The sequence below is a fragment of the Eubalaena glacialis genome, chromosome 15, assembly GCF_028564815.1.
Source record: "Eubalaena glacialis isolate mEubGla1 chromosome 15, mEubGla1.1.hap2.+ XY, whole genome shotgun sequence".
Lineage (NCBI taxonomy): Eukaryota > Metazoa > Chordata > Mammalia > Artiodactyla > Balaenidae > Eubalaena > Eubalaena glacialis.
The window spans coordinates 64,013,296-64,040,606 of NC_083730.1; the positions used below are offsets into that span (position 1 = coordinate 64,013,296).

A 27,311-nucleotide genomic window follows, 5' to 3' on the forward strand; every position below is an offset into this window, starting at 1 on the left:
AGCCGCATAGCACAGGGAGATCAGCTCGGTGCTTTGTGGCCACCTAGAGGGGTGGGATAGGGAAGGAGGGAGGGAGGCAGAAGAGGGAGGGGATATGGGGATATATGTATACATATAGCTGATTCACTTTGTTATACAGCAGAAACTAACACAACATTGTAAAGCAATTATACTCCAATAAAGATGTTAAAAAAAAAAAGAGCTGCTTCAAAGAGTTTGCCATTTCTAGGTCAATTTTCACTGATCGATTTTTTCCTTGTTTTGCATATGTCTAATAATTTTCAACTGGATGCTGGACATTGTAATTTTCACATTAAGTGTCTAGATTGTGATGGTCTCCTTTAAAGGGTGTTGAATTTTGTTCTGACAGGCAGGTAAGTTACCTGGAGATCAGCTTCATCCTAGCAGGCTTGTTTTTCAGTTTCATTATGGCAAATCTATGTGGCTAATGACAAGACAGAGGTAAGGAGGTATATGATATAATGCACATAAAGCAATACCACAGAATTCGGCATGTAACAGATGCTCAATAAATTCTGGCTTCTACAACTATTGTTGTTATTACTATGAAGTATGACATGAATGTGGTTTATGCCAGAGTCACAGCTTTTTAATTAATACTATATTGTTATTGCTGGCAAATAAGAGTAAATAAATGTCCTTCTTAAGATGGAGTAGAATCACGGTCCCCCTCAGGGAACGAAGCTCTTCCAGGGTGGGAATATTTGGCACAGGTTGGGAGAGTCTGGGTGAGTGGCAGGGAGGGTGTGCAAAATGTACAACATTGTGTTGTTAATATTAGGTTATTCACCAAGAAAAATCTCTTTCCTTCATCTTGGTAATGGGATCAAAGGAAAGAGAAGAAGGCCACTGAGGATACTGAAAATAGTAGACTGGTTTCTGCAAAACATAGGTTCTTCTGTTGTCTCATACATGTGCACTCTTACACACCCACAATCTGTATGTCTCTTGTAGTAAACTGAGAAATATGCTTTGCAAAGAATGGCCCACAATTACTTTCTAAATCAAGGAGAATGTGAATGAGGTGAGCTGCAGTGTTGTTCTGGACGTAATGGGACACAGACTTGATGCTTCGGTGGGTTTCATTTCAACAGCCTTCACTGTCTTTGCTCTTATGACTTTCCAAGTCTAGAACGGGGAGAGTCTGTGGATTCAGTGATCCCCAAGGAGAAAAAGAAGTTCCCTCAAAGTGGGCAAAACAAACTCCTGGGGTCATCTTTTCAACTGCATCCACCTTGTCTGCTCTCATCCTCCACCCCCACCTTCTGATACATCTGCCCGCAGAATGCCCCAGTGCCCTGCATTACGGGGTCAAGGTGGCAGAGCAGGTGTGTGGGGGGGACCATCCTTGAGAACGTTGGGCCAGCAAGACAGCTCGAGAGCCGCCAGCAGAGGGGGTCAGAATCTCCTCCTGATCCAAAACTCCATGGTGCAGTGAGTACCAGTAAAGGCCAAAAATCTAACTGCTGGCAGGGGGGAAACAGAATTAGCTTTACACATGAATAAAAGCAAGGACAAGTTGTGAAAAAGGCAAGGCAAGTCAGATGTCCACAGAAAGTGAGGTCTGTGTTTCCAGCCCTTTTAAGGAATTTCCTCAACTTTAGACAAATGTCTTTGCTGGAAGGAGACTGAATCTACCTCTAAGTGATCCTCCCAGCAAGATGCTCTCCTGTCCATACGGCGTCCCATCTGGGTGAGGACAGACTGCTTTTACACACGAGTTCTTGCTACTTTGGCTTCCAACCCCCTTTCCCCCTGCATTGCATCATATGAAAAACACAGCCAATGTTTAACGTCTTTCTTCATTAGTTTCTTACTTATGCTTTAAACACGTTTCCATGCCAAATTCATGGACACTTTTGAGAAATTGGAATCTGACCGTTTCTGCACAACATTGTTTTCTTAAGCTTGGAAAAACTTTACATTGAGTCCCCTGGGCTCTGTAACACAGCTTTGAAGTCCTTTTTGGCACATGTGTGTCTTAACAGTCTGCCAGTTTGCTGTAATTGGGCTTAACCCTACATGTGCAGAACGCTGCCCTCTAATAAAAGCATTCTGTCCATGGACAATTTTGCACCAGGTACAAGGTGTGCTATCTTCAGAACAGGGATAGTTGATGGAAACATTGAGGCCATGTGGAAGGTCCTTCCCATTTCACTATTAAAGGCCCTCTACCCTTCTCCGATGTCACATCTTGAGCTCATAAGAGAACATTTATATTCTCTGAATGTTGTAGATTTATGGTCTACTTCCTGTGCCTGAACATATTTTCACCTCTGAGAGCACTGTGAGAAATTAGTCAGAAGCAGGACTCCCAGGACCAGTTGGTCATCCTGTACAGCTTCTTATGACAAAACCAAGCTCAGCCCCTAAGCCCTGCAGCCTTCGATGCTGGGAGCATAAGAAGAAAAACAATAAATGTGGGCACTTCTATTACCCACGAATATAACTTTCCCTAAGTAGCTATAATGTAAACATGGATTTAAATACCTCATTTTAAAGCCCTACAACAGTTAATAACAAATGAAGTTACAAAAGCAGAGGGAAGGAGACCCATGCCAAGCACACAGTTTCTCCGATGAATCAGGTACTATGCTGAATGTCTTAGGCCAGCTCTGGTGGGGATCTGATTTTGGTTCCATTATACATGCAGATTTGAGGCACAAATGAATGAAAAGGTAGTAACTGGTGGGGCTTATGTATCCAGGTCTACTGGCGTCAAATCACACCACCCCATTTCTCAGGTGCAGTAAGTGGTAAAATAAGAAAACCCCAACAGTATCAGGAATCCCTAAGGAAGGGGTATTAATCATCAGAAAGTTCCACTATAGGACACATTTATTAAATTTATCCTTTTATGTGCTGAGTCCTGAGTCTTTTGGGCACTACAGTTAGTGCTAAGGATATACAGGTAAATAAGATACTATCCCTGTCATCACAGAGCACCCATGCTAGCAGGAATACTACTCAAATATGGTGGAACGCTTTTAGGGAATGTGCTCTGACATGTTCACCCATAGGAAAGTGGTTGTCAAGCTTTTCCTCCTGTAGAACTGCTTTGCCTAGATGGTGGGTGCAGAGAGATGACTTGCACTACCTCTTCCTGAGCATCAGAGCAGCAGGAGTTATCTCTGAAGGGCACAGGGGCACCTCACCGACCCCACAGGAGGGTATCTCACTCTCCAAGAGAGTAGCTGATTGTCTGCTCTTACATTTTAATTTATATGAAGGGCACTAAAGAGAAACCTGCAAGCTAATGACCAAGGAGTTTCATTTAGTGCCAGAAAAGTCAGAGAAATAGAAGGAAAAAGACTGGATAATCCATTTATGGAGAAATGCTTGAACAGGGGAAAGCAAGAAATCTTCTGTAAGAAAAGTTGTAACTAAACTAAAGTTATTCAAGAAAGAAGCAAACATATCTAGAAAAGGAAACAATTGGCAGAAGACTAGCTAAAACCCAGATCTTCTCCCTGTAAGTCCAGGTAAAAATGTTTCTATGTTTTTCTGGAATAAAGTCCTAAGTTTCTCAGGTTCATGTCATAGGAAATGGCCGCAACTTTCCACAAAGTGTCCTTGTAATGTGGTCCAACAAAAAGTATAAGCTGAATGGACCATTCTTGGGAATTTTCTATTTTAGGGAAACATAAATATATTTTAATGAACATGTATCATGGAACTATAGCTCAAAGTAATTTTAAAGAAAGACAAAGGTTATCTTTGTGAAAAAAAATCCTCTTCTATCAATAAATGTCTAATAAATAAATTGTCTATTTGCCCTAAAACAATTTTTATTTATGTTTGCTGTCATAGAAATAAAATTAATATACAATTCACTCTTTCATGTCATGCATGTTAGTGTGGATGGGGTTAAAAGGTTTAGAAGAGTGAAATATTGGCTTAGTGGTCACGTTAACCAGTTCCAAACCCAATGAATCATGGAATGGATATTAGAACTGGTTTTTTTGTTTGTTTGTCCTCTTTTTTTTTAATTCAGGGAAGGAGTTATCAGGAAGGTGAGCACAACAATTTTTCATTAATATTAACATACAAAGTAACAATAATAAGAACTTCAGATTTCTTGTCAGACACAATGCAAGTGAGAAGACAGTGAGGCAACATCTTTCAAGTAGTGAAATAAAAGTTGTTACCCTAGAATTCTATACCCAGCAAAACTATCACCAGTAGACTTGCACTACAAAAAAAAAATGTGAAAAAAATTCTTTTACACAGAAGAAAATAATAAAGATGGAAATGTGGACATGTGGAAGAACATGAGAAATAATAATACTGAGTAAATATGTGTTTTTTTATTAATTAAAAACTCTTAAAATATAATTGACCCCTTTAAACAAATATAATAATAGTGTAGTATAAAAGTAAAATGTATGATAACAATGGTACAAATTCTGGGAAGGGAGAGATTGCATTTTATCATTGAACAGTTCTTATATTATACAAAGGTAGTATAATATCACTTAAATTTGAATTATTGATGCCCTAAAGCAACCACCAATTTACCAAAACAAAGAGTTGACTACTAAGTCAACAAAAGAGGTAAAATGGAATCATAAGCAATTTTAATTTATTTTTCTATAATTTATATAGAAAAAATTCTATTATTTATAGAATAGGAAAATAGAAGAAAATAGAGAGATGATATATCTCAACTTAGAAATATTAATAGTTATATTAAATGTAAGTGATCTAAATATCTCCAATTAAAAGGCAGAGATTGGACAACAAGCAGGATGATGGAATAGAAAGCACCAGGATCTGTCTTCTGATCCAGACAACAATTGTACCTGCAGAAACTATCTAAAGTAACTATTTTGGAACTCTGGAGTTTACTTAAAGGCTTGGAGTTTCCAGAGAAAAGCTTGGCTGGAAAATTACAGTTAATATTGGTCAAATTCAGCCTTCAGTGTGGCAACAGGTCCCCACTCCCCATGCTCCAGCCCCATGAGAGGCAGCAGTGGGAATGGCAGCCTGCATTCATGGTGTGGCTTGGTGGAGCTGGGGTGGGCAATAAGCACCTTGTCCTCCAAATACTGGGGTTTGTATTTGAATTGCAGATTGCTGCTTATGGTGACTGAAGTGCAGGTACAAAAGCTGGTCATCATCGTTTCAACTGACTGAAACAGCTTCCAGGGGATTTAAAGGAGCCACATCTTTTTTTGGGGGGGGGTGGGGGCACATTCGAGAACAACCATGTATATGGAGGAATTTAGAAAACTGTCATAAATGCCCAGGAAAAGATGTAGACTCAGAAAAGAACAGGGAAGACCTTAAGTTTTCACCTCAGGTTGATCCCCAGTCAAGACTCTACAACAATTTTTTAAAAACTGAGGCAAACCCTGGGTCTGATTTCTGGAGTTAATACATTATAAAATTCAAATGTCCAGTTTTCAACAAAATATCATAAGGTATACAAACAAATCAGGTAAATATGACCTAGTCAAAGGAAAAGAAATTATAAACAGAAACCATACCTGAAGATGTGCAGTCACTGGACTTACTAGACAAAGACTTCTATAAAATTGTCTTAAAGATGCTCAAAGAGGTAAACAAAGACATGGACAAAGGCAAGAAAATGTTTGAACAAAATGATCATATCAATGAAGAGAAATTATAAAAAAAGAAACCAAAAATAAATTCTGGAGCTGCAAAGTACAATAACTGAAATGAAAATAGACTAGAGAGATTCGAAAGTAGATTTGAGGAAGCAGAAGAAAGAATCGGTGAACTTGATAGGACAATCAAAATTATTGAGTCTGAGGAACAAAAAGAAAAAAAGAGGGCTTCCCTGGTGGTGCAGTGGTTAAGAATCTGCCTGCCAATGCAGGGGACATGGGTTCGAGCCCTGGTCCGGAAAGATCCCACATGCCGTGGAGCAACTAAGCCCGTGTGCCACAACTACTGAGCCTGCACTCTAGAGCCCGCAAGTCACAACTACTGAGCCCGTGTGCCACAACTACTGAAGCCCACACACCTAGAGCCTGTGCTCCGCAACAAGAGAAGCCACCGCAATGAGAAGCCCATGCACTGCAACGAAGAGTAGCCTCCGCTCACTGCAACTGGAGAAAGCCCGTGCACAGCAACGAAGACCGAACGCAGCCAAAAATAAAAGAAATAAAATAAATAAATTTATAAAAAAGAATGAAATAAAGTGAACAGAGCCTAAGAGACCTGTGGGACACCACCCAGTAGACCAACAAATGCATTGTGAGGAGTCCCAGAAGGGGAAGAGAAAGGGAAAGGGGCAGAAAGAATATTTGAAGAAATAATGGCTGAAAATTTCCCAAAAGCAACGAAAGATATGAATCTTCAAGAAGCTTATAAAACTCAAAAAGATGTCCACTGAGACAAATTATAATCAAACTATTGAAAGTCAAAGAAAGAATCTTGAAAGCAGCAACAGAGAAGCGATTTGTCACATACATGTAATCCTTAGTCAGATTATCAACTAATTTCTCATCAGAAACTTTGGAGTCCAGAAGGCAGTGGCCTGATATATTCAAAGTACTAAAAGAAAACAGCTGTCAACCAAGAATTCTATATCTGGCAAAACCATCCTTCAGAAATGCAGGAGAGATTAAGACATTCCCAGATAAACAAAAGTTGAGGGAGTTTATGACCACAAGAACTGCCCTGCAAGAAATGCTGAAGGGAGTCCTGCAAGTGAAATAAAAGGACACTAGACAGTAACATGAAGAAATAAAGACCTCAGTAAAGGTAAGTACAAGGGCAATTACAAAAGCTAGTAGTATTGTAATTTTGGTTTTTAAATCCACTTTTTAAATTTTCTACATGATTTAAAAGGCAAATTCATTTAAAAAATTATTCTTTCAAGACCACATGGAACATTAACCAAAATAGACCACATTCTGACTACAGAACAAATGATATTCTCTGACAACAACAGAATTAAATTAAATCCAGAGAGAAATATCTCTGAAAAATCGCCAAATGTTTGGAAACCAAATACATATATAAATAGCCAATGGATCAAAGAGGAAACTCAAATGGAAATTAAAACATATTTTGAACTGAATTAAAAATGAAACATACCATATCAAAATTTGTAGGATGCTACTAATGTAGTATTTAAGTGGAAATTTAGACTTAAATTTAATTGTTTCTGAACACCTATATTAGAAAAGAAGAGCTCAAATCAATGACTTCAATTTCCTCCTTTAGAATAATGACAGAAGAGACATAAAAAGAAGAGTAAATTAAATCCAAATTTTAATTTAATTTAATTAAGTCAAATAAACACAAAGGAAGAAGAGAAAGGAAATTAAAATCATCTGAGCTGAAATCAATCAACAGAGAAAAACAAGGCCTAGTTCTTGGAGAAGATGATAAATTGATAACCTTTAGCTGGACTGAACAGGAAAAAAATAAAGAAGGCACAAATTACTAATCTCTGGAATAAATTAAATAACATCATTACTGATTCTACAGATATTCAAAAGAAAATAAGTAAATATTATTGACAACATTATGCCAATAAATTTGACATCTTCCATGCAAAGGCAAATTCCTTGAAAGACACAAACTACCAAAACTCATTCAAGTAGAAATAACCTGAGAAGTCTTATATTTATTAAAGAAATTGAATTTGTGCTTAAAAACTTTCCCATACTGGGGCTTCCCTGGTGGCGCAGTGGTTGAGAATCTGCCTGCCAATGGAGGGGACACGGGTTCGAGCCCTGGCCTGGGAAGATTCCACATGCCGCGGAGCAACTGGGCCCGTGAGCCACAATTACTGAGCCTGCGCGCCTGGAGCCTGTGCTCCGCAACAAGAGAGGCCCGCGCACCGCGATGAAGAGTGGCCCCCGCTTGCCACAACTAGAGAAAGCCCTCGCACAGAAACGAAGACCCAACACAGCCATAAATAAATAAATTAAAAAAAAAAAAAAAAAAAAAAACTTTCCCATAAAGAAAAGTTCAAGCTCATATAGTTTCACAAGTGAATTCTTTCAAAAACTTAAAGAAGAAATAATACAAATTCTAAAACAACTCTTCCAGGTCACTGAAAAGCAGGAAATATTTGAAATACCTGAATCATTACTCCATACCAAAACAAATGACAACTCAATGAAAGAAAACTACTAGCCATTATCTATTATGAACACAGATGAGAAAATTCTAAACAAAATTTTATCAATTCAAACTTAACAATATATAAAAAGGGTAATATCCCTTGACCAAATGAAATTTATCCTAGGAATACCAGGGTGGTTTAATAATCAAAAATCAATTCACCATATTAACAGACTAGAAAAGAATAAAAAAGATCTCAATAGATACAGAAAAAGCATTTGACAAAATTCAATATCAATTGTGGATTAAAACTCAGCAAACTAAGAATAGATGGGGATTTTTGTCAATCTAATAAAAAAAAAACTATGAAAAACCTATACCTATGAAAAACCTACAACCAACATCGTATTCAATGATGAAAAACCAAAGGCTTTTCCCCAAAGGGGAGAACATGACAGAATAACCATTCTTACTTATTAATTCAACACTGAACTGGAGTTTTAGCAAGTGTGATAAGAAAAGGAAAAGAAATAAAAGATATCCAGATAGAAAAGAATGAAGGTAAACTATTTTTATTCATAGATGACATGGCCATCTATGTAGAAAACATGATGAAATCTATAAAAGATCTTGTAGAATCAATACAAGTGTTTGGTATGGTGTCAGAATACAAGATCAGTATACAAAAATTAATTGTATTTTTATGTACTATGAGTAAAAATCAGAAATAAAAACTACCATTTACAAAGGCGTTAAAATTATTAAATACTTAAGGGATAACTCTGACAATAGATGTGCAATACCTGTGATGAAAAATTTAAAAGTACTGCTGAGAGAAATTTGAAAACCTAAATAAATGGAGAGATATATCATATTCATGTATCAGAAGACTTGATGCTATCCAAACCGTCATACAGATTCAATACAATCCTAAACAAAATCCCAGCAGGCTTTGCTGTAGACACTGACAAAGTGATTTAAAATTCATATGGAAACATAAAGGGCTTAGAATAGCCCAAACAACTTCAAATGTAAAAAAAAGAAAGACTAACATTACTTAAGTTCAAGACTTATTATCAAGCTACAAGTAATCAAGACAGTGACATAAAGATGAATAGATCAATGGTACAGAACAGTCTATAAATAAACCTAACCACATGCACATGGACACTTGATTTTTAACAGGTGCAAAAGAAAGGACAGTCATTTCAAAAAATGATTCTGAACTATTTGACATCAAAGACAAAACAAACTAAAACTTCTAGAAGAGAACGAAAAAGAAACCTTTGTGAATTTGGGCATGGCAAATATTTCTTAACTACCACACCAGAAGCGTGATTCACAAAAGAACAACTATGAAGTGTACTTCATCAAAACTAAAAACTCAGCTCTTGCAAAGACACTAGTAAGAGAACCATAGTCCACAGACTGGGGAAATATGTGCGAAAACATATATCTGATAAATGATTTGTATCCTGATTTTCTAAACAACTCTCAGAACGCAATTGTAAGAAAACAAAGATGATTTTTTAAAATGGGTAAAGTATTTTAACAGACACTTCATCAAAAAGATATATGAGCATAAAATCAGCTCATGAAAAAATTCTCAGCCTCATTAGTCATTAGGGAAATGCATTAAATTAAAACCGCAATGAATTGCCTCTACACAACAATTAGAATGCCTGAAATTTAAGAAGATTGACTATACTAAGAGAGGATGAAAAAGAAATGAACTCTTACACTGCAACATGGCTAAATCTCAAAACAACTAGGCATGGGGAAAGAAATCAGACCTGCCTCCCGCCCCAACCCAGGCTAATAATAATATCAACAATAACAATATAATAACAATAGTAACATTAAAAAGTATATACTATACGATTCCATTTATATAAAATCCTAGAAAATGTAATCTAATCGAGTTAGAGATAGCCATCAGTGGTTACCTGGGGATGGGATGGGAGGAGGCTGAGGGCAGGAGAGATTAAAAGGGGATGAGAAGGGACTTCCCTGGTGGTCCAGTGGTTAAGACACCACCTTCCCATGCAGGGGGCGCGGGTTCAATCCCTGGTCGGGGAACTAAGGTCCCACATGCCGTGGGGTGTGGCCAAAATTATTTTTTAATAAATAAATAATCTTTAAAGTTAACACATATTAAAAAAAGGGGGGGTGATGAGGAAACTCTTGGGATGGATGTGTGTGTTCATTACCTTGATCGTGGTGATGGTTTCACAGGTATGTTTATGTCAAAACTGATCAAATTGTATCCTTTAAATATATGCAGTTTATTTCATATCAATTATACCTCATGAAGGCTGTTAAGAAAAACAATTATACTACTTCCACCAAAAATGAGTAACTAGCAAGTTTATGAAAACCTTTGCCAAATTTTCTCAGAAAAAAGTTTCTTTAGAAGAAACTCGGAAGAGAAAAATCAATGCCTCTTGGTTCCCATTTCCAGAGCTAATCTCTTATCCTTGAGTCAGAGTTGCTTAGAACTAAAATGAAGATAACAACAGCTAAAGTTACTGCATAAGTAACATTCTGAACTTCAGAAAGCCAAGTAGTTATAAGGTAACATCGTTCAGTATATTTATCCTTTGCAAGTCAGCCAAATCGGCTTATCTACAGTGTAAAAAATTAATGAGGTGTTATGCATTGAATTAAAATCCAGACCATGAATGAGAATCTTAGCTCTAATAAACAAGATGATCACACTTTCCAATAAACATTTGATAACAAAATAATTGTTTTGTTCCAAAATGCCCTTTCTCAAAAGATCACTTTAATTTTTCATCAGCTGTTATCTTAACTTGAAGGAATAGTCCTTCTTCCCACCACAAGAAATTCTACCATCATTAATTTGCTATTAATTTTTAAGGTTGAAAGCACCTAAATGTACCATCCAGAGATAGTTTGTAATATGCTCATTAATACTATCATTTGGAGCAAGTTTAGAAAAAATACAACCACCAACTATGCTTAATCTCTATTCCTCTTCATATTTTGATAGACTAAATGTAAAACGAGTCATTTCTTTACTTGGCAAGGTTCACTGGACCCCACTTTATCCTTGAGAGCAGGGACAGCACCTGGGCAGAAGGTCCTGACCTATGGTGACCTGTGCAGGTGAGCTGCTCTGCAGAAATGAAGGCTCCAGAATAAGCCTGACCTGTCAGGTCAGCCAGGGCACCCAGGTCCCACAGAGGACAGGGCGGATCCTCCCTGAAAACCAGACAGAGACCCTTCCTGGTAGATGCCCTCAACAGCAAAGGTGAGACACAGGTAGTCAAGGCTGGAATTCTGGAAGGCCAGGTTGGGAGGTTTCAGGTTCTGGTTGGACAGACGTCCAGTGCCAAGGGTCGTCTGCCTGGTCAGAGGCAGTAGCTGCTTTGTACACAATGCCAGGTGTCACCCTGGGATCGTGGGTCAACACCACACCCACTTACGGCCCCAGGTGACCATAAGGTTGCGGGGAATCGCCCGAACGGACTCAGAGGTTCAAGTATTTACTTTCTACCGATTTTCCATTTATCTGTGGAAAGTCAATTCATGTCTCTTGGCTCCTATTTTTTGCCTTTTAGATGAGCAAAAATGAACTGGGTCTAACGCCTGTCACTTAATCATAAGAATCTTTCCAAAAGGAAATCAAAAGTTTGGTTACTGTTATGTCACCTACCAACTGGATAAATTAAACAACCATTGATTACCTGGGGTGCCATCGTTAACAAAAAGGGAAAGTGTTAACCAGTGGGTCCATTTACATTCCTCAGCATTAAGATGACCCGCTTGACATTAATTATCCCCACACTGGACCGCTTTCAGACAAGGTTCTTGCCAACTGGCCTCCATTAAGAACAGTTTCGTCTTTCTGTGCTGTCTGTGTTACCAAAGCTCAGATGGCTCTAATGAGAGGCAACACCGTGGCCATCCTGGGTGAGGCTGCAAACACGCTTAAACAACCTGGATTAGACAGCCACTTACAAAGCCAACTGCAGCCGACATCACCCAAGGGCTGTCTTCCTTGTGTCACTTTCTAGAGGACCCACTGGCTTCTCCAAACTAGAAGCCAGAGACATGCAGCATCGGGGCTGTTATGACTCCTGACATATTATTGACATTTTTATGACTAGTATAAAAATAGGATAAATATAATAAATACTACTGTACTTTTCATGTTTGTTTTTTCACATTTTCCTCATTTGTCACAGAATAGTTACACAATGATGCTGGCGTCTGAGGCTTTGCTTTTTCTCTCTTACATTGTTTTAACACTGGAATAAACATAGGCTTTTCCTTCACTAAACATAATGCATTTTCTTATCGTGATTTATTGAAATAGAATGTGGAAAGGGCAACATCGGACAAATCGTTGTGTATTTATTTAATAGAAAATGCTGCCTCCATAGGGAATGACCCGAGAATCTCTCCTATTCCTTCCCACAATTCTCGTTCATTTTCAAATTGCACAACTTAAGGTGAAAAAAGCAGCAAAACAACAAAATGAATTTGAGCAAAGAAATCCAACCCGTGACTCCTGTGACTGCTGTAGAGCGAGTTCAGAGTTGGAATGAAAGCCAGTCAGAGGTGATAAGACACGACTTAGAGGTTATTCAGTCACACACCCATTTCAGTGCCCACCGCGCACAAACATTCACGACTCGGGGTGAGAAGTAAATGTACGGGCTCCATCATTCTCTATGTCATGATAAGAAAACAGCAGACATTTGACTCTCCTGCCAAGCCCTCCACCCTGGCCCACGTCAGAACTTTCCCCTGTATTGTCCAGATAATTGAAGGTGAGAAAACAAAGACCCTGCCTTTGGTCCAGGACTGTTTTTAGATGAGTTCACCTCAGAATTACTTGCGGTGTCATCTTCTCAGGGAAACAGTCAACAGTGAGCTGACAAACTGTTAAAACTGGCTATTCGCAAAGTCATCGATGAGTAGACATTTGTTTACAGCATTCAGTGCATTTCTGCTCACGTTCAGGGACACTGCAGAGCAAGTCAGGTCCACCTGCCTTTGTCCCGTCCTCCACCCAGCGCACCTCCCGCACTTTCGGTGCAGAAAACCCACAGGACACAAGCTGGCTGGGACTTGGGGCTTCATCAGTCTGGCCAACCTCACAAGGGGCAACACAGGTGAGGACTCTGAACACCAGCCCAACACCTTGATCCTTGCCTCCTCGCCTTCAAAATATAAGGTGTTTCCTGTCTACAGAAATTCCCCAGGAAACACAAAACCTTTGGAAGGGGCCACCCTTGGGACTAGCTAAGCCAAATTTTGTTTAGTCTGCCATTTTTCTTAGGGAGACCTGCCAGAGTAGGTTGGAATTGGGCTCTATTCCATTAAACAAACTGTTGAGTGGTATGTTATCTGTCTTATATAAGTTATGTGGATTCGTTTTAAAGCTTTATTTTGCTGGATCAACTTCACAAGAAGGGGCACTACATTTTTTATGGTTATAACCATCTAAAACCATATACTCCAACATTTCAGAATCCTACTCTCACTCTGCCTTACCTTCCCATAGGTACGCTCCTAACTACCAAAAAAGAGCCCTGAATTTTGTTTTGGAAAATATGGTCATGCCAGGTCTGTGCACAAACGGGAGGGAATCACTAACTCTCCTCCCCCAGGCAGCCCTCCTCCCTGCCCCTCCTCCACGTCCTCCTGGGTCTCGTCCACCCCGTCCATTGCTGGTCCCTGCTCACCTTCTCCACGTGCTTCCCTGGCTAGAATGATGGAGAAACTCCCCCCAGGTGCGGGTGGAGTTGGAAGGAAGCATATGATCTCCTGGGGCCCTTGGGCTGAAAGAAGACATGACTCTAGAAAAACACGAGCCCACAGAGGTGTGCCCCATGCAGGTGCGGGATTTGAGGTCACAACACCTGCGTGCAGACCAGTGGAATAGCATCGTGTGGGCCCAGGACCAGGGAAACCTCCAGACCCTCCCGCAGGGCAGAGCACTAACCAGCCCCATGGAGGCTCCTTTACAACTGAGGGACCGTGGGTTTACTTCTTGGTCATCATGAGTTTTACCTAAATTTACAAGTAACCTGGGTGCTCATTACAACGTCACTCAAGAGGGCGAAAATGAGTAATCTTAATCTCCCTGGTCAGAAATCAGGGACTGACTACACTATAACACAGCTACACAATCAAAACACTTTGCAGGCTATGAAAATCACATTTTAGAAGAACATTTCATAACATGGGAAGATGCAGAACTTGCATAAAGCAAGTAATAAAACAGCATGCGCATCACGATTCAAAGTTTGTTTTTAAAAAACACATATATGCATAGGAAAAATACTGGAAGAATACAGACAAAAAATGAACAGTATTTTGGGGAGTTAGGATTATATTTTTTTCAAGTGTTTTTCCTGATTCTTTATTATATTTTTCCAAATAATCACCAACAAGCATGTATTATACTAACGATAAATCAATTCAATATTTCTAAAAATAAAGATAGTTCTCACCAGAAAGCCTATTTGAAAGCTTACAAGAAGATAAAAACAACTTGGATTGTTTTGAGGAGAGCCACATCCGAACCTGGACACATGAGCTGGAGTCTCTGTGGTTATGAAATTCGGGACAAATGCCTACGCAAGATGACTTTTTTTTTCTGCTTGTTTCTAGTTTGTTTTCTTCCAACTCAGAATTCGTTGGTGGAAAGCAATGCATTGAAATTATGCCTTAAGAAAAAGCTATTGTTTAAAATATGTAAATTTTCAAGCTTTCAAGGGCTAAAAGGCAATGTCCTATTGTCACCAAATTAATGGGGGGAAGACTCTACAATAAGGCAGTGTATATACGTATATATGATATATATATACATGCACATACATGTATATATGTATATATATAAATGTGTGTATATTGCATTGTTTAGCTCAAACTATCTATATACTCTGATAAGCAACCCAACTTCTAACGACTCTATGAGATTATAGCAATGAAGCTTTTAAACTTTTTCAAGGTAATTATCTTCAAAATATCTATAATAACTTACAATCATAATTTTGCGGCAATCCAAATGCAAATAAATATGGTAAGTTGTTACACTATTAGGACTGCTATTATCCACACCATATGTTGGCAAGCCTGATTCACCACCTGTTTGGATAGGACTTGTGAGCTAATAATGGTTTTTACATTTTTAAGTGGTTGGGAAAAATCAAAAGAAAAATAATATTTCATGAAATGTGAAAATATTTTGAAATCCAAAGTTCGGTGTCCACGAAGTTTTGCTGGAACCCAGCCACACACATTCTTTAAAATCTCATCCAGAGCTGCTTTTGCAATAAAACAGCTTCTTGGAAGAATTACGGCAGAGACCGTAGGCCTGCAAAATCAAAAATATTTACAGTACTAACTGATCCTTTACAGAAAAAGTGTTTTCAAAGTGGTTCTGAATATTCTTTGCATTTCCTATCATCAGTCTCTAGATAGCAGAAAGGATTCTTAAATTGGGGGGTGTGGGGAGACTAAGGCCCCTCAGAAGATATTTACGTTTCCAATTAAACCATCCCTAAAAGTCAGCCGTTTCAAAAGTACAAAACTTTTTTCTACATGTGTTCAATAAACCAAAAATTAAATGTCTAGAAGAAACTGAAATATTCATTTAATCTAGACCGAATGTCTGTACTGAAATTTTGCATTTATTCACTCTTGCCTAAAATAAATATTATGTAAATCTGTGCCACAAAAAGACCTTTGCAGTTTCCCCCCAGCTTTATTGAGTTACAACTGACATGTGAAATTGTAATATATTTAAAGTGGACAGCATGATGATTTGATATAAGTGTACATTGTGAAATGTGGTACCTCAGTCAAGTTAACTAACAATCATCACCTCACATGGTTACTCTTTTTCTTTTCCTTTCTTTTTTTTTTTTTTTCTTTGTAAGAATGCTTAAGATCTACTCTCTTGGGGCTTCCCTGGTGGCACAGTGGTTGACAATCTGCCTGCCAATGCAGGGGACACGGGTTCGAGCCCTTGTCTGGGAAGATCCCACATGCCGCGGAGCAACTGGGCCCGTGAGCCACAATTACTGAGCCTGCGCGTCTGGAGCCTGTGCTCCGCAACAAGAGAGGCCGCCATAGTGAGAGGCCCGCGCACCGCGATGAAGAGTGGCCCCCGCTTGCCACAACTAGAGAAAGCCCTCGCACAGAAACGAAGACCCAACACAGCCATAAATTAATTAATTAATTAATTAATTTAAAAAAAAAAAGATCTACTCTCTTAGCAAATTTCAATACAATGTAATTACAATACAGTGTGATTAACCTGCTGTTCATAGATCCTCAGAATTTACTAATCTTATACCTGAAAGTTTGTAACTTCTGCCCACCCCTCCCTATTTCCCTCACCCCCCAGCCCCTGGCAACCACCACTCCACTCTCTGTTTCTATAAGTTTGACTTTTGTTTAGATTCCACATATAGGGTGAGATCATGCAGTATTTGTCTTTCTCTGTCTGACTTATTTCACTCAGCATAATGCCCTCCAGGTCCACCCACATTGTTGCAAATGGCAGGACTTCCTTCTTCTTTATGGCCGAGTAATATTCCTTATATGTTTATACCAAGCTTTCTTTATCCATCAGTCCATCAATAAGCACCTAGGTTGTTTCCATGTCTTGGCTCCTCTGTGTTCTGTGTCTATGTAACATTCTTCTCTTTTTAGACGGAATTATGCTTGTTACACTTCCAGGTTAAGCCAACTGGATTTAGAATTACGTAGACTGTGTGTGTGTGTGTTGGGTATATCTTTTTTACCTGACTATAAGTGGTTTTAGGACTTGACTCACTTTATTTTAGCATTGTACAGAGATAGCCACAGACTAGCTTGTAAGTACTGTGAGTAAGGAGAGTGGGTCACACACACACACGCGCACACACTCCCCGCTTCTTCACGTTTACTGTCACATGAAAACCATCTTAGGATCTCCTGGAAGAAGGATGAAATCTATATTGTCCGCGTGATAACATTATTCACGTTCCTTTAAAATGCAGATATCTCATTTCAACAAGAAGACGAAAAGCACCCGCACCACCTCGCTGGGCGCATGGAGAGAATCCTCACACTGTTCTCACCAAACCCACAATTCTCTCCTGCCACTTCCATTCCCCTTTCTTTTTTTCTGGAACTTTCCATTCTGGACTTTTCCACAGAAAAATCAAAGTTAAAATAGAACAATGGATAACCCCATGCCAACCACCTAGTTTAGATCATTTTATTTATTTTTCTCTCCTTCTCTTTCTATCTCCCTCTGTGGGCCTGTGGGTCTCTCCCACAATGGTTGCTAAACCAGTAGGAAGTCGCAGACATCCCTAAAGAATTCACCATGTATCTCCTAAATTAACAACATTTTCTTGGATATCCACATAAAATCACACACCTAAGAATTAACAGGAATTCTACACTATCAGCTAATAACCAGTGAATATTGAAATTTCCCCATTTAACCTCAGAATGCCTCATAGAGATTTGTCGTTGAACAAGGGTGTAATCCAGGGTCAGGCTTCCCATCTGTCTGCAAGGTTTCCTCACTTCTCCTTTAAACTAGAACAGTCCCTGCCCCACTCCCCCCACATACATTTCTTTTTCAGGATGCTGATTTTTGAAGAGACCAGATCGCTTCCCTTACAGGTTCTACATTCTGGACTTTGATGATCGCTTTCCTGTGGAGTCATTTATTTATTTATTTAATTTTTTAAAAACATTTTTATTGGAGTATAATTGCTTTACAATGGTGTGTTAGTTTCTGCTTTATAACAAAGTGAATCAGTTATACATATACATATATCCCCATATCTCTTCCCTCTTGCGTCTCCCTCCCTCCCACCCTCCCTATCCCACACTTCTAGCTGGTCACAAAGCACCGAGCTGATCTCCCCGTGCTATGCGACTGCTTCCCACTAGCTATTTTACATTTGGTAGTGTTTATATGTCCATATATACACTACCACTCTCTCACTTTGTCCCAGCTTACCCTTCCCACTCCCCGGGTCCTCAAGTCCATTCTCTATTAGGTCTGCGTCTTTATTCCGGTCTTGGCCCTAGGTTCTTTAAGCCTTTTTTTTTTTTTTTTTTTTTTACATTCCATATATATGTGTTAGCATTTCTCTTTCTGACTTACTTCACTCCGTATGACAGACTCTAGGTCCATCCACCTCACTACAAATAACTCAATTTCACGTCTTTTTATGGCTGAGAAATATTCCATTGTATATATGTGCCATATCTTCTTTATCCATTCATCTGTCGATGGACACTTAGGTTGCTTCCATGTCCTGGCTATTGTAAATAGAGCTGCAATGAACATTGTGGTACATGACTCTTTTTGAATTATGGTTTTCTCAGGGTATATGCCCAGTAGTGGGATTCCTGGGTCATATGGTAGTTCTATTTTTATTTTTTTAAGGAACCTCCATACTGTTCTCCATAGTGGCTGTATCAATTTACATTCCCACCAACAGCATATGAGGGTTCCCTTTTCTCCCTGTGGAGTCATTTAAATCATATTTCTATCCTTTATATTTCCTGTAAAGCGAAAGTTAGGTCTAAAGGTTTAACAATATGATGCCATATTCCCCACAATGCATCAAGCCTAGAAGTCTGAAATGTCAAGGGATCCCATCTTGGTAATGTTAGTTTGGATCAATTGGTTAAGGTGTTGACCACCATTGGAAAGGTCTTTTCCCTTTGTAATTAGCAAATAATAATCAGTGAGGTTATACTCTGTCATTGTTGCAAACAGCCTTCATCCCAGCAACCTCTTTAAGTCATGGTTTCAGTTTGTGAATAGATCTAAGTATTTCATTAAAAATTGATTGATAAATAGTAATTTTCTAATTCTAGTATTCCTTTCCCTTTCATTAGCTGGTGTCATCCTGTCAAGAAGAGTATTCCCCTCATTAACTGAGAATGGTCTGGAGTTCCTTCTAAAAAGTCAAAGTAAATGCTGGGTTCTTTACCTTTAATTCCCATTTTCATAGTAAGAATTTGGGATAGTAATCACTGACAACTGAAGCAAATTAGATATTTCTCTCTCTGTCTCCCTGTCTCTCTCTCTCTCATACACACACACATATCATGGACTCATGCATTTTTACTTTTACATTTTTATAATCATTTAGTTCTTTTCGATGCTCAGTTTGTCCTGTTTGCCCTTGAGAGCTCCTTCCAGCTGATGCTCTGACGTGTCCTTATTATCCTTTGCTGTAAAATGTTCTTCCTGGGTCTCTTTCCACGGCTGAGACCATGTGTCTGTCCTTTGCTACAAACAGCAGCTTCCCCTCCCCCGTGTCCCAGCAGCACCTCCAACTGAAGCGACACCTCCTCACTCTAGACAGTGTCGGCCAATACATTCAAGGCAGAGACAGCTTCCCCAGCCCCGCCAAACCCTGGCTTGACACGTCAATGGGCATCCAGGAGAACCCCAGCAGATGCACAGTGCCCGGCGGGGTCATAAGGGAGCCCTCCCAAGGGCTCGCGGATTATCTTACTGAACTGTGAAATGTCTAGCAGTTGATTTCTCTTACCTGGCATAGTAGTCGTTGGGAGGGACTGCTTCTTGGAAGAACTGGAACTGGTACAAATACAGTCCAATCAAGTGTCCCGCAGTGAAAATAGCCAGCAGGACACAGAGACAGCTGAACAGCAAAGGGTCGAAGGTCCGGCACCAGGACCACCAGGTGCACAGACCCAAAAACACAAAGAAGTACACGGACGAGGTCAGAGAGGGCAGCATCATTCCTGAGGAGGGAGAAACGCTAGCGTGAGACACCGCATAGACGTGGAAACCGTGCGCCGCGCAGGAAACGTCACTATTGGAGATGACGAGAATTTCCTTCCTATGCTTTTAGTACAAGTCATCACACTTTATTGATAAAATCAGAATTAATGCTATTCTTATTGTGAAAAAAAGTCACATGTAAAGTGAAATTTGTAAATATGGGGAAATACCAGATGATGAAGAAACCCTACCTGTGGCGTTTGGGCCCCGCAAACATCCACTTTTCATACCAGTAGAATTTAGCTTATTTACTTGCCTGTTTCCATCTATCTACTCTCCCCCAATTCTTCAGGAATACTGTATGTGCACTCTAACTTTCCCCAATAAATTTTTAAAAATAATGATTTGCTTTTGTTTGTTAACTAGGATTCATAATACTATATTCTGTGGCAGCTAAAGTCTCACTAAACCTTTGCCCTGCCTGATGAAATTTGATTTGCACTATCACTAAAAGGGGAAATGTAAAACGAGGTAATTCCTTTATAGGTATTTAAAAACTTTGGGGGGAGCAGTGACTTCTCATCAAAATCCTGAGTTACATTTCTTGAGAAATACTATTCACTTTTCCATTTTTTAACTTTCCTATGGAAAAACAGTTAAATTGTTTCATCTCATGAAATTTCACCGAAGCAGGATGGAATAAAGTTCACAGTACTTCTGGGGCAACGGGGAAGGGGGCGAAGATGGAGATAACGTTTTTATGGAACAAGCAGCCCGCAGCCAACAGCGAGAGGAAGTGAGCGTCTGTGCTGGAAGATTACAATCTAACTCTAGAAGAAAAATAGTCTATCCTGGAGAGTTACATTAAGATTACTAATGACTCAATGTAAACAGAAAAGCTTTCAGAAAGCACATGTGCAGCTCTGGATGGGACCACGAAAACTGTCCCTTGTCCCAGATCACCATTCACAGGCTCTGAGGGAGGACAACAGTTGTCCGGATCGTCACGTCGAAAATGATGTCACCTAACAGCTATGGAAGAAGACTGCTTTACAGAGGTTAATAGCAACCATCTAAAAACGTAACACCTAGATCTGAACGGGAAAAGCTACGTGTGCATGTTTGGTTTATACATGTGGCCAATTTTACAAAAGCTACAGCTATGATTTTGGTGCCACGGAACAGAACTGTTTCCTTCTTTGTTTTCTCTTCAACCCTTCCTTTCATTACTCGCCAGCTCCCTCCTTGTGCTCCACCAGGAGTTGGAGACCCTCACCTGATGAACCCAGTAAAATCGTCACAACAACCTTCCCCGCGGTGGTTATCATGTTGCCAATGAACTCCTTAAGCTTGGAAGCCACAGAGGCCAGCCTGCGGAAGAGTTTTAATTTCGTGCTTTCTTCCAAATCGCCTTCAACACCATCTCTTTCCTCTAAATCCTCTTCATAGATCAGTGCCTCTTCTGGGTCTATTTTTTCTCCTCCAGCCTAAATAAATGAAAAACAGAAAACACTGCAGTCCAGAACTCTGCCTATCCACCCAACAGATTATATGGTTTGCTATATACGGGCCAGTCAATGAGGTGAATTTCACAAATCAGGAAAAAATGCAGACAACCACTCAACCACATTAAGCGCCCCCAGGTCTCCAGTGGTCCCTGTGTAAAGCCCAAGGAACTCTGATCTTTCCTGAAAAAGTAAACAGGAAGCATCGCTAATCATAGGGTCCCTAACAGCATTTCATCTTACCTACATGAGCTCATTTTTTACAGGCAGAAGAAGAAACTGTCTGAAACATCCATTCATAATGTTAGCTGCTTATGGTTCCTCAAATTTACCGAGTTTGCCACCAAGGTGATGGGAAGTTTGATGAATGTGTCCATGGCTTAAACGGAAAGGATGGGCCAAATCAGCACTTAGGAAATCCCTTTTCTTTCTGGAGTTTATCTTTGTTCACTATTTTAGTATTTCCTGCCCGTGGGAGGATGAGTGGTCCCAGCTACTTGGCTAAATAAACAGTCGCTTCCTATCTTATCCTTTTAGAGAATCGTGCACCAGTCCAATCCCAGGTCATTCAGGACCTCAGGACCATCACTAGAGATTCAGGGAGGAAACACATGTACAGCACATACACATACTTCCATGGATTATTTTATTTACATATACTATACCATGGATTATTTTATTTTTTTAAAACATCTTTATTGGAGTATAATTGCTTTACAATGGTGTGTTAGTTTCTGCTTTATAACAAGGTGAATCAGTCATACAATATACATATGTCCCCATATCTCCTCCCTCCTATATCTCCCTCCCTCCCACACTCCCCATCCCACCCCTCTAGGTGGTCACGAAGCACCGAGCTGATCTCCCTGTGCTATGCGGCCGTTTCCCCCTAGCTATCCATTTTACGTTTGGTAGTGTATATATGTCCATGCCACTCTCTCACTTTGTCCCAGCTTACCCTTCCCCCTCCCCATGGATTATTTTAAACTGGGTATACTTTGGGGTCTTTTTATTTGTTTTGTTTTTAAAGAATACATAAGAATTTTTTGGCTAATTACAATCTTATCCTGGAAGGATTAGATTTTTTTAAAGGAATTATAAATATAAACCATCACCTTAAGACAAAAGGAGCCGGCTTTAGATGCATGAAACTTTGTTTGCATTCACCCCAGGCTGACAGGCTTCATCCTGGAAAGACGGCAGCTGTCTGCAGAGCCAGAAGGATCTTTAAGCCCAGATCAGACATGGAGTCAAGGCTTAGAGCGTAGAGCCTGGCTGCTGCATTTTCCCATTTTAAAGGTTCTTTCTTTCTTTAATTTTTTTATTGAATGAAAGATTCTTCAAATTCTATAGTGCTTTACAACTTTCAAAAATTTCACACACATGATTTCATATAATTCCATAACAAGCCTTTTCCCCCACCCCTATATTGCCCCTCCCCCCTTCCCTCTCCCCACTGGTAACCACTAGTTTGTTCTCTATATGTGTGTGTCTGCTTCTTTTTGTTTTATTCACTAGTTTGTCATATTTTTTAGATTCCACATATAAATGACATCACACAGTACTTATCTTTCTCTAACTTATTTCACCTAGCATAATGCCCTTCAAGTCCACCCACGGTGCTGCAAACGGCATTATTTCATTCTTTTTATGGCTGAGTAGTACTCCATTGTATATATATATATATATGTACCACATCTTCTTTACCCATTCCTCTGTCGATGGGCATTTAGGTTGCTTCCATACCTTGGCTATTGTAAATAATGCTGCTATGAACATCAGGGTGCATGTATCTTTTCGAATTAGTGTTTTTGGTTTTTTCAGATATATATATATACTTTCTCGATACACTTAGTTCAGGTATTACATAATATTCACTGCTGGTGTCTGAAGCTCCATCTGTGCCCCAGCTCACCGGAGGAAGCCAGGCACAGGAGACGGGTACACAGCTCGGTAAGTGCTGTTTGCCCAGGTGGGTACGGACCACTCGGGACTTACGCTGGCTGTTGATGAAGCCAAGGCTACAGGATGCACCCCATCCCCTACATACACACACACACACAACACACATACGTACACACACCACACACACATACACACACACACAATATACACACATACACAATCCACACACACAACACACACATACATATACACACACAATACACACACACATACACAGAGACACACAGAGACACACACACATACGTACACACACGTACACAACACACACACAACACACACATACATATACACATACAATACACACACACATACACAAAGACACACAGAGACACACATATACACAGAGACACACACACAATACACATACACAGAGACACAGAGACACACACACAACACACATATGCACACACACAATACACACACATACACACATACACAGAGACACACGGAGACACACACATACACAATACACACACAACACATGCATACATATACAAAGACACACAGAGACACACACATATATACACACAACACAGACACACACATACACCCACAGGGATTTAATCCCAGGCAATTCAAGTTTATATACCCAAAATGGGTTTTGCATTCTACTGTATTCCATCACAGCACATTTGTACTTTTTCTGGAAGGAAAAAGAATGTTTCAGGCTTATGCATTAAGATTTTTCTATCTGTTCAGAGCTCAGTATGTACCAGTGTCGCTAGTAAGAGATAGAGCCCCACAAGTGTAAACAAGTAAAAAAAATTAACAACTAAATATCTCACAGCAATAAATGCTATTCTGAGAATTAAAATAGGGTGATGTGATTGCGAGTGTCAGGGCAGCTATTTTAGATTCTGAGGTCAGGGAGAGCCTCTCTGAGGAGGTGACATTTAAGCTGAGATCTGAATGTCACAGAGTCACCAGCCATGTGAAAATTCTAGGCCAGAGCCTTCCAGGCAGCGGGAAGGGCTGGTTGAGCCTCCACGGTGTGTCCCCAGACCCACTTCCTCCTCCTCCTCCTCCTCGTTGTCAGCAGATACCCCTACGTCCCGCCTCACAGAGACAAGAGGGCCGAGCCCCAGCCAGTGCATCAGCCCACCCCCTGCAGCCCACCTGTGGGCAGGTGCTCATGGCCCCCTCCTGGGACGGTGGATGAGCTGCAGGTGCTGGGGCGCCTGGTAGAAGGACAGCCCACCACCCTCCCCTGTCCCGCATCACCCATGTTTGGGAGTTTCAAAGTGAAAGTCTCCAAGAGTTGGCTGGATGCACGGCGGCACGTCCCCGACACTTGAACCCGCTCTAACAGGACTTTGATAACCCACCACTCCACCCAATGAGGGGAACAACAGGATCTGTTTCGCAGGGTGACTCCAGCGGCTGCAGGGGGAGGGCAGGGGGACCCCGCAGCCAGGAGGCTGTTCTGATGGAGGAGGGGGCAGGGAATGGAGCTGAAGAGCGTTCGTGTCTTGGCCGAATGTTTTGGAGGTCGAGTTAGCAGAACTGATTGGTAAATGTCACGTGGAGGGAGGAGGGGTGGAGGAGAATCAGAGGTAGTTCCTGTGCTGTTGTTGTCTTTGCTGATGAGGTCAGGACAACCAGGAGTGGAGCAGGTTGGGGAATCCAGTTCTGAGATGAAGGTGTCACGGGGGCAGCTAGTGTAGGATTCTGGAGTGTGGAGAGGTCTACCTGAGGTTCACTGCCAAAGTCAGGGGTCTGATGAGGTGACCTGGAGAGAACACAGAGGTGCCCACCTGTCGGAGCTGCCACACCTGGGACCAGTCTGTCTCTCCAACCTTATCCTCATCTCTTGGCCCAGAAACATCACATGCAGGGAACCACATGGAGAACCCGGAATCCACAGGTTCTTTGCCTTGGGATGTGCTGTCCCCACCCCATGGGAGCCCTTGCCCAGTGTCCAAGGCTCCGGCTCCCAGGCCAGCCTTCCTTCAGCTTCTCCATCTCCCAAAGCTGAGCTGCTGTGGGGACCAAGCTGAGTTGCTGTGTGTGCTATGGCACTCACATCACCTTCCACATGGGGCATCTGTTGCGTAATACCTCCCACACAACAGGTGGGTGACACACTAAAAATCCCTCCTTGAGGAAGGAAGTTTGTCCAAAACCTTCAGTTCCCACACTTGAACAAGGAGACAGAGAGAGAGAACACAGGTAGAGGCACCTGGTCCCAGTGAGAAACACACTCTTAACTTTCATAATAAATGACTTATTGCTCAGTTATGGAATTGCTGCGGATGTAGATTAAATCAAATAGAAATCTCTGGTCAAGAACCTTCGTGAGCTTAGACAAATGCATTTCCCTGACCTCTCCTGGGCGGAACTGGGGCCCCTGTGATTTTTATAAACATACCAGCGTACTTGAGGTTTTCCAGCATTTTTGTACCGGAATCCCTGGGGCTTTCAGTTAAAAAACACTTTTTAAACCTGCCAAGCTGAGAGGGAGCCAAAAGTGAGCCCCTACCGTCCAGGCCAGTGCCAGAACTGCCATTAGCCACACCAAGCTGGCTTGGTAACAGGCTGGCTTTGTCCCCAAAACAATCCATCTGTGCAGTGTAAACCCCGATGCCCTGGAAGCACCTCAGCTCACCCTACCAGATTTACCAACGAACAGCCTTAGTTGATGGAGTTGTAATCTGTCCCCGTGTCGGAACCCAACTTGGTTCTGGCCTTGGAGCTAAGGAGGAGTAGCTGTAAATAAAGATTTATCCCCCTGGTTCCTGAGCTCTCTTAGTAAGGAAAGACAAAGAGGCCCTTTACAGTTTAAAAAGCCAAATAAAATATTACATATCAGTGTTGCCCAGGTCAAAGTCTACAACTTACCTGAAGAATTGTAAGTGCTTTAATGCATCTTCTTTAAAAGCCCCTGACTTCGAAACACACCAAATGTACTAAGGTAGCATCTCATTTCACGTGAGGATGCTCCAAGTGCTACAGAGTCAACTGTGTGAGAGGCCATGGTTCCCTGAGCCTGGACAGGGCCTCCGAGTCTCACCCCACCACTGCGTCCCACCCTGCAGCCCTGCCCCAGCAGTCACAGCATTAGCTGTTATTCCCACTCAATTCTGGACCAGGAAGACACCATCAATTGCTTTCAGTAGAACCCAAGCATCATGTTTCCTTATCCCCAAGCACTAAACGATTCAACCTGGGTTGGACTAAATCCCAAGAATCACCTGGGAATCTTTAAGAGGACAGATTACCAAGCTCCACCTCAAACTTCCTACATCAGAAATTCTGGGAGTGAATCCCAGGAATCTGTCTGATTAAAGAGCTGCACAAGGTGATTTGGAAGCAACCAGCCTGGAATCCACGCCCTTGCTGACATCTGCAACCTTGGATCAACTCATCCTACCTGAAAATACTGTGTTTGAGTCGTATACTAGGCAGACTCCCTTAATTGGAAAATATATTGAAATAATTTATCTGTGGAACCTCTTTCTGATTTCAGCCAACCTTTAGATGTTAGACCAGAGATTCTCATGCCATGGAATCCATTTTCCTCTTCCTCTTGGGTAAAACCAAGCTATTAAAAACATTTCGATGGGAGGGTATCAGAGTCACAGATAATGAGCCAAAAGATCCTGGAGGCAAAGGGAACATTTTTCTAAGATGTCAGAGTTGTTTAGTTAACAATTTATCTCACAGAGTGGGTTCATCTCAACAGAAGAGCCCAAGGAAGGAATAGGCCATGATGTGAGTAATCGCAGAAGAGGAACAAGTCTCATCCATAGCGTCCTCACGGACACAAGCAGCCAGAGAGAGCACGGGAGCCGTGCTGGTGTGGGGTCACGTGTGTTATGTAAGCCTAACGTGACAGCATCGCACAGACAAAGCCAATATTTTATTCTGTTTCTGCGCTTGTTTTAGGAAGATTTTTTTTCCAAATGTATAAGAGCAGTTAAATCGTTCCCTGTTCCATTTGGAAAAGTGAGTATAGAGATGTATGCTTTCAACCACTTCCTACAGAGTAATAAAAGTTTAATAAAGGACAGGCAAAGACACAC

At 40.8% G+C, this 27,311-nt stretch overlaps 1 protein-coding gene across 1 annotated transcript in view; it reads right to left on the reverse strand.

The window, feature by feature from the left end:
• PIEZO2 (piezo type mechanosensitive ion channel component 2) overlaps positions 1-27,311 on the reverse strand; it is a 350,107-nt gene that overhangs the window by 119,024 nt on the left and 203,772 nt on the right. Inside the window, exons 6-7 of the mRNA XM_061169133.1 lie at positions 21,096-21,306; positions 19,626-19,839 (exon numbers count right to left, since the gene is read on the reverse strand). Coding sequence (XP_061025116.1) covers positions 19,626-19,839; positions 21,096-21,306 — 425 coding nt within the window. The remainder of the gene's footprint in view (positions 1-19,625; positions 19,840-21,095; positions 21,307-27,311) is intronic.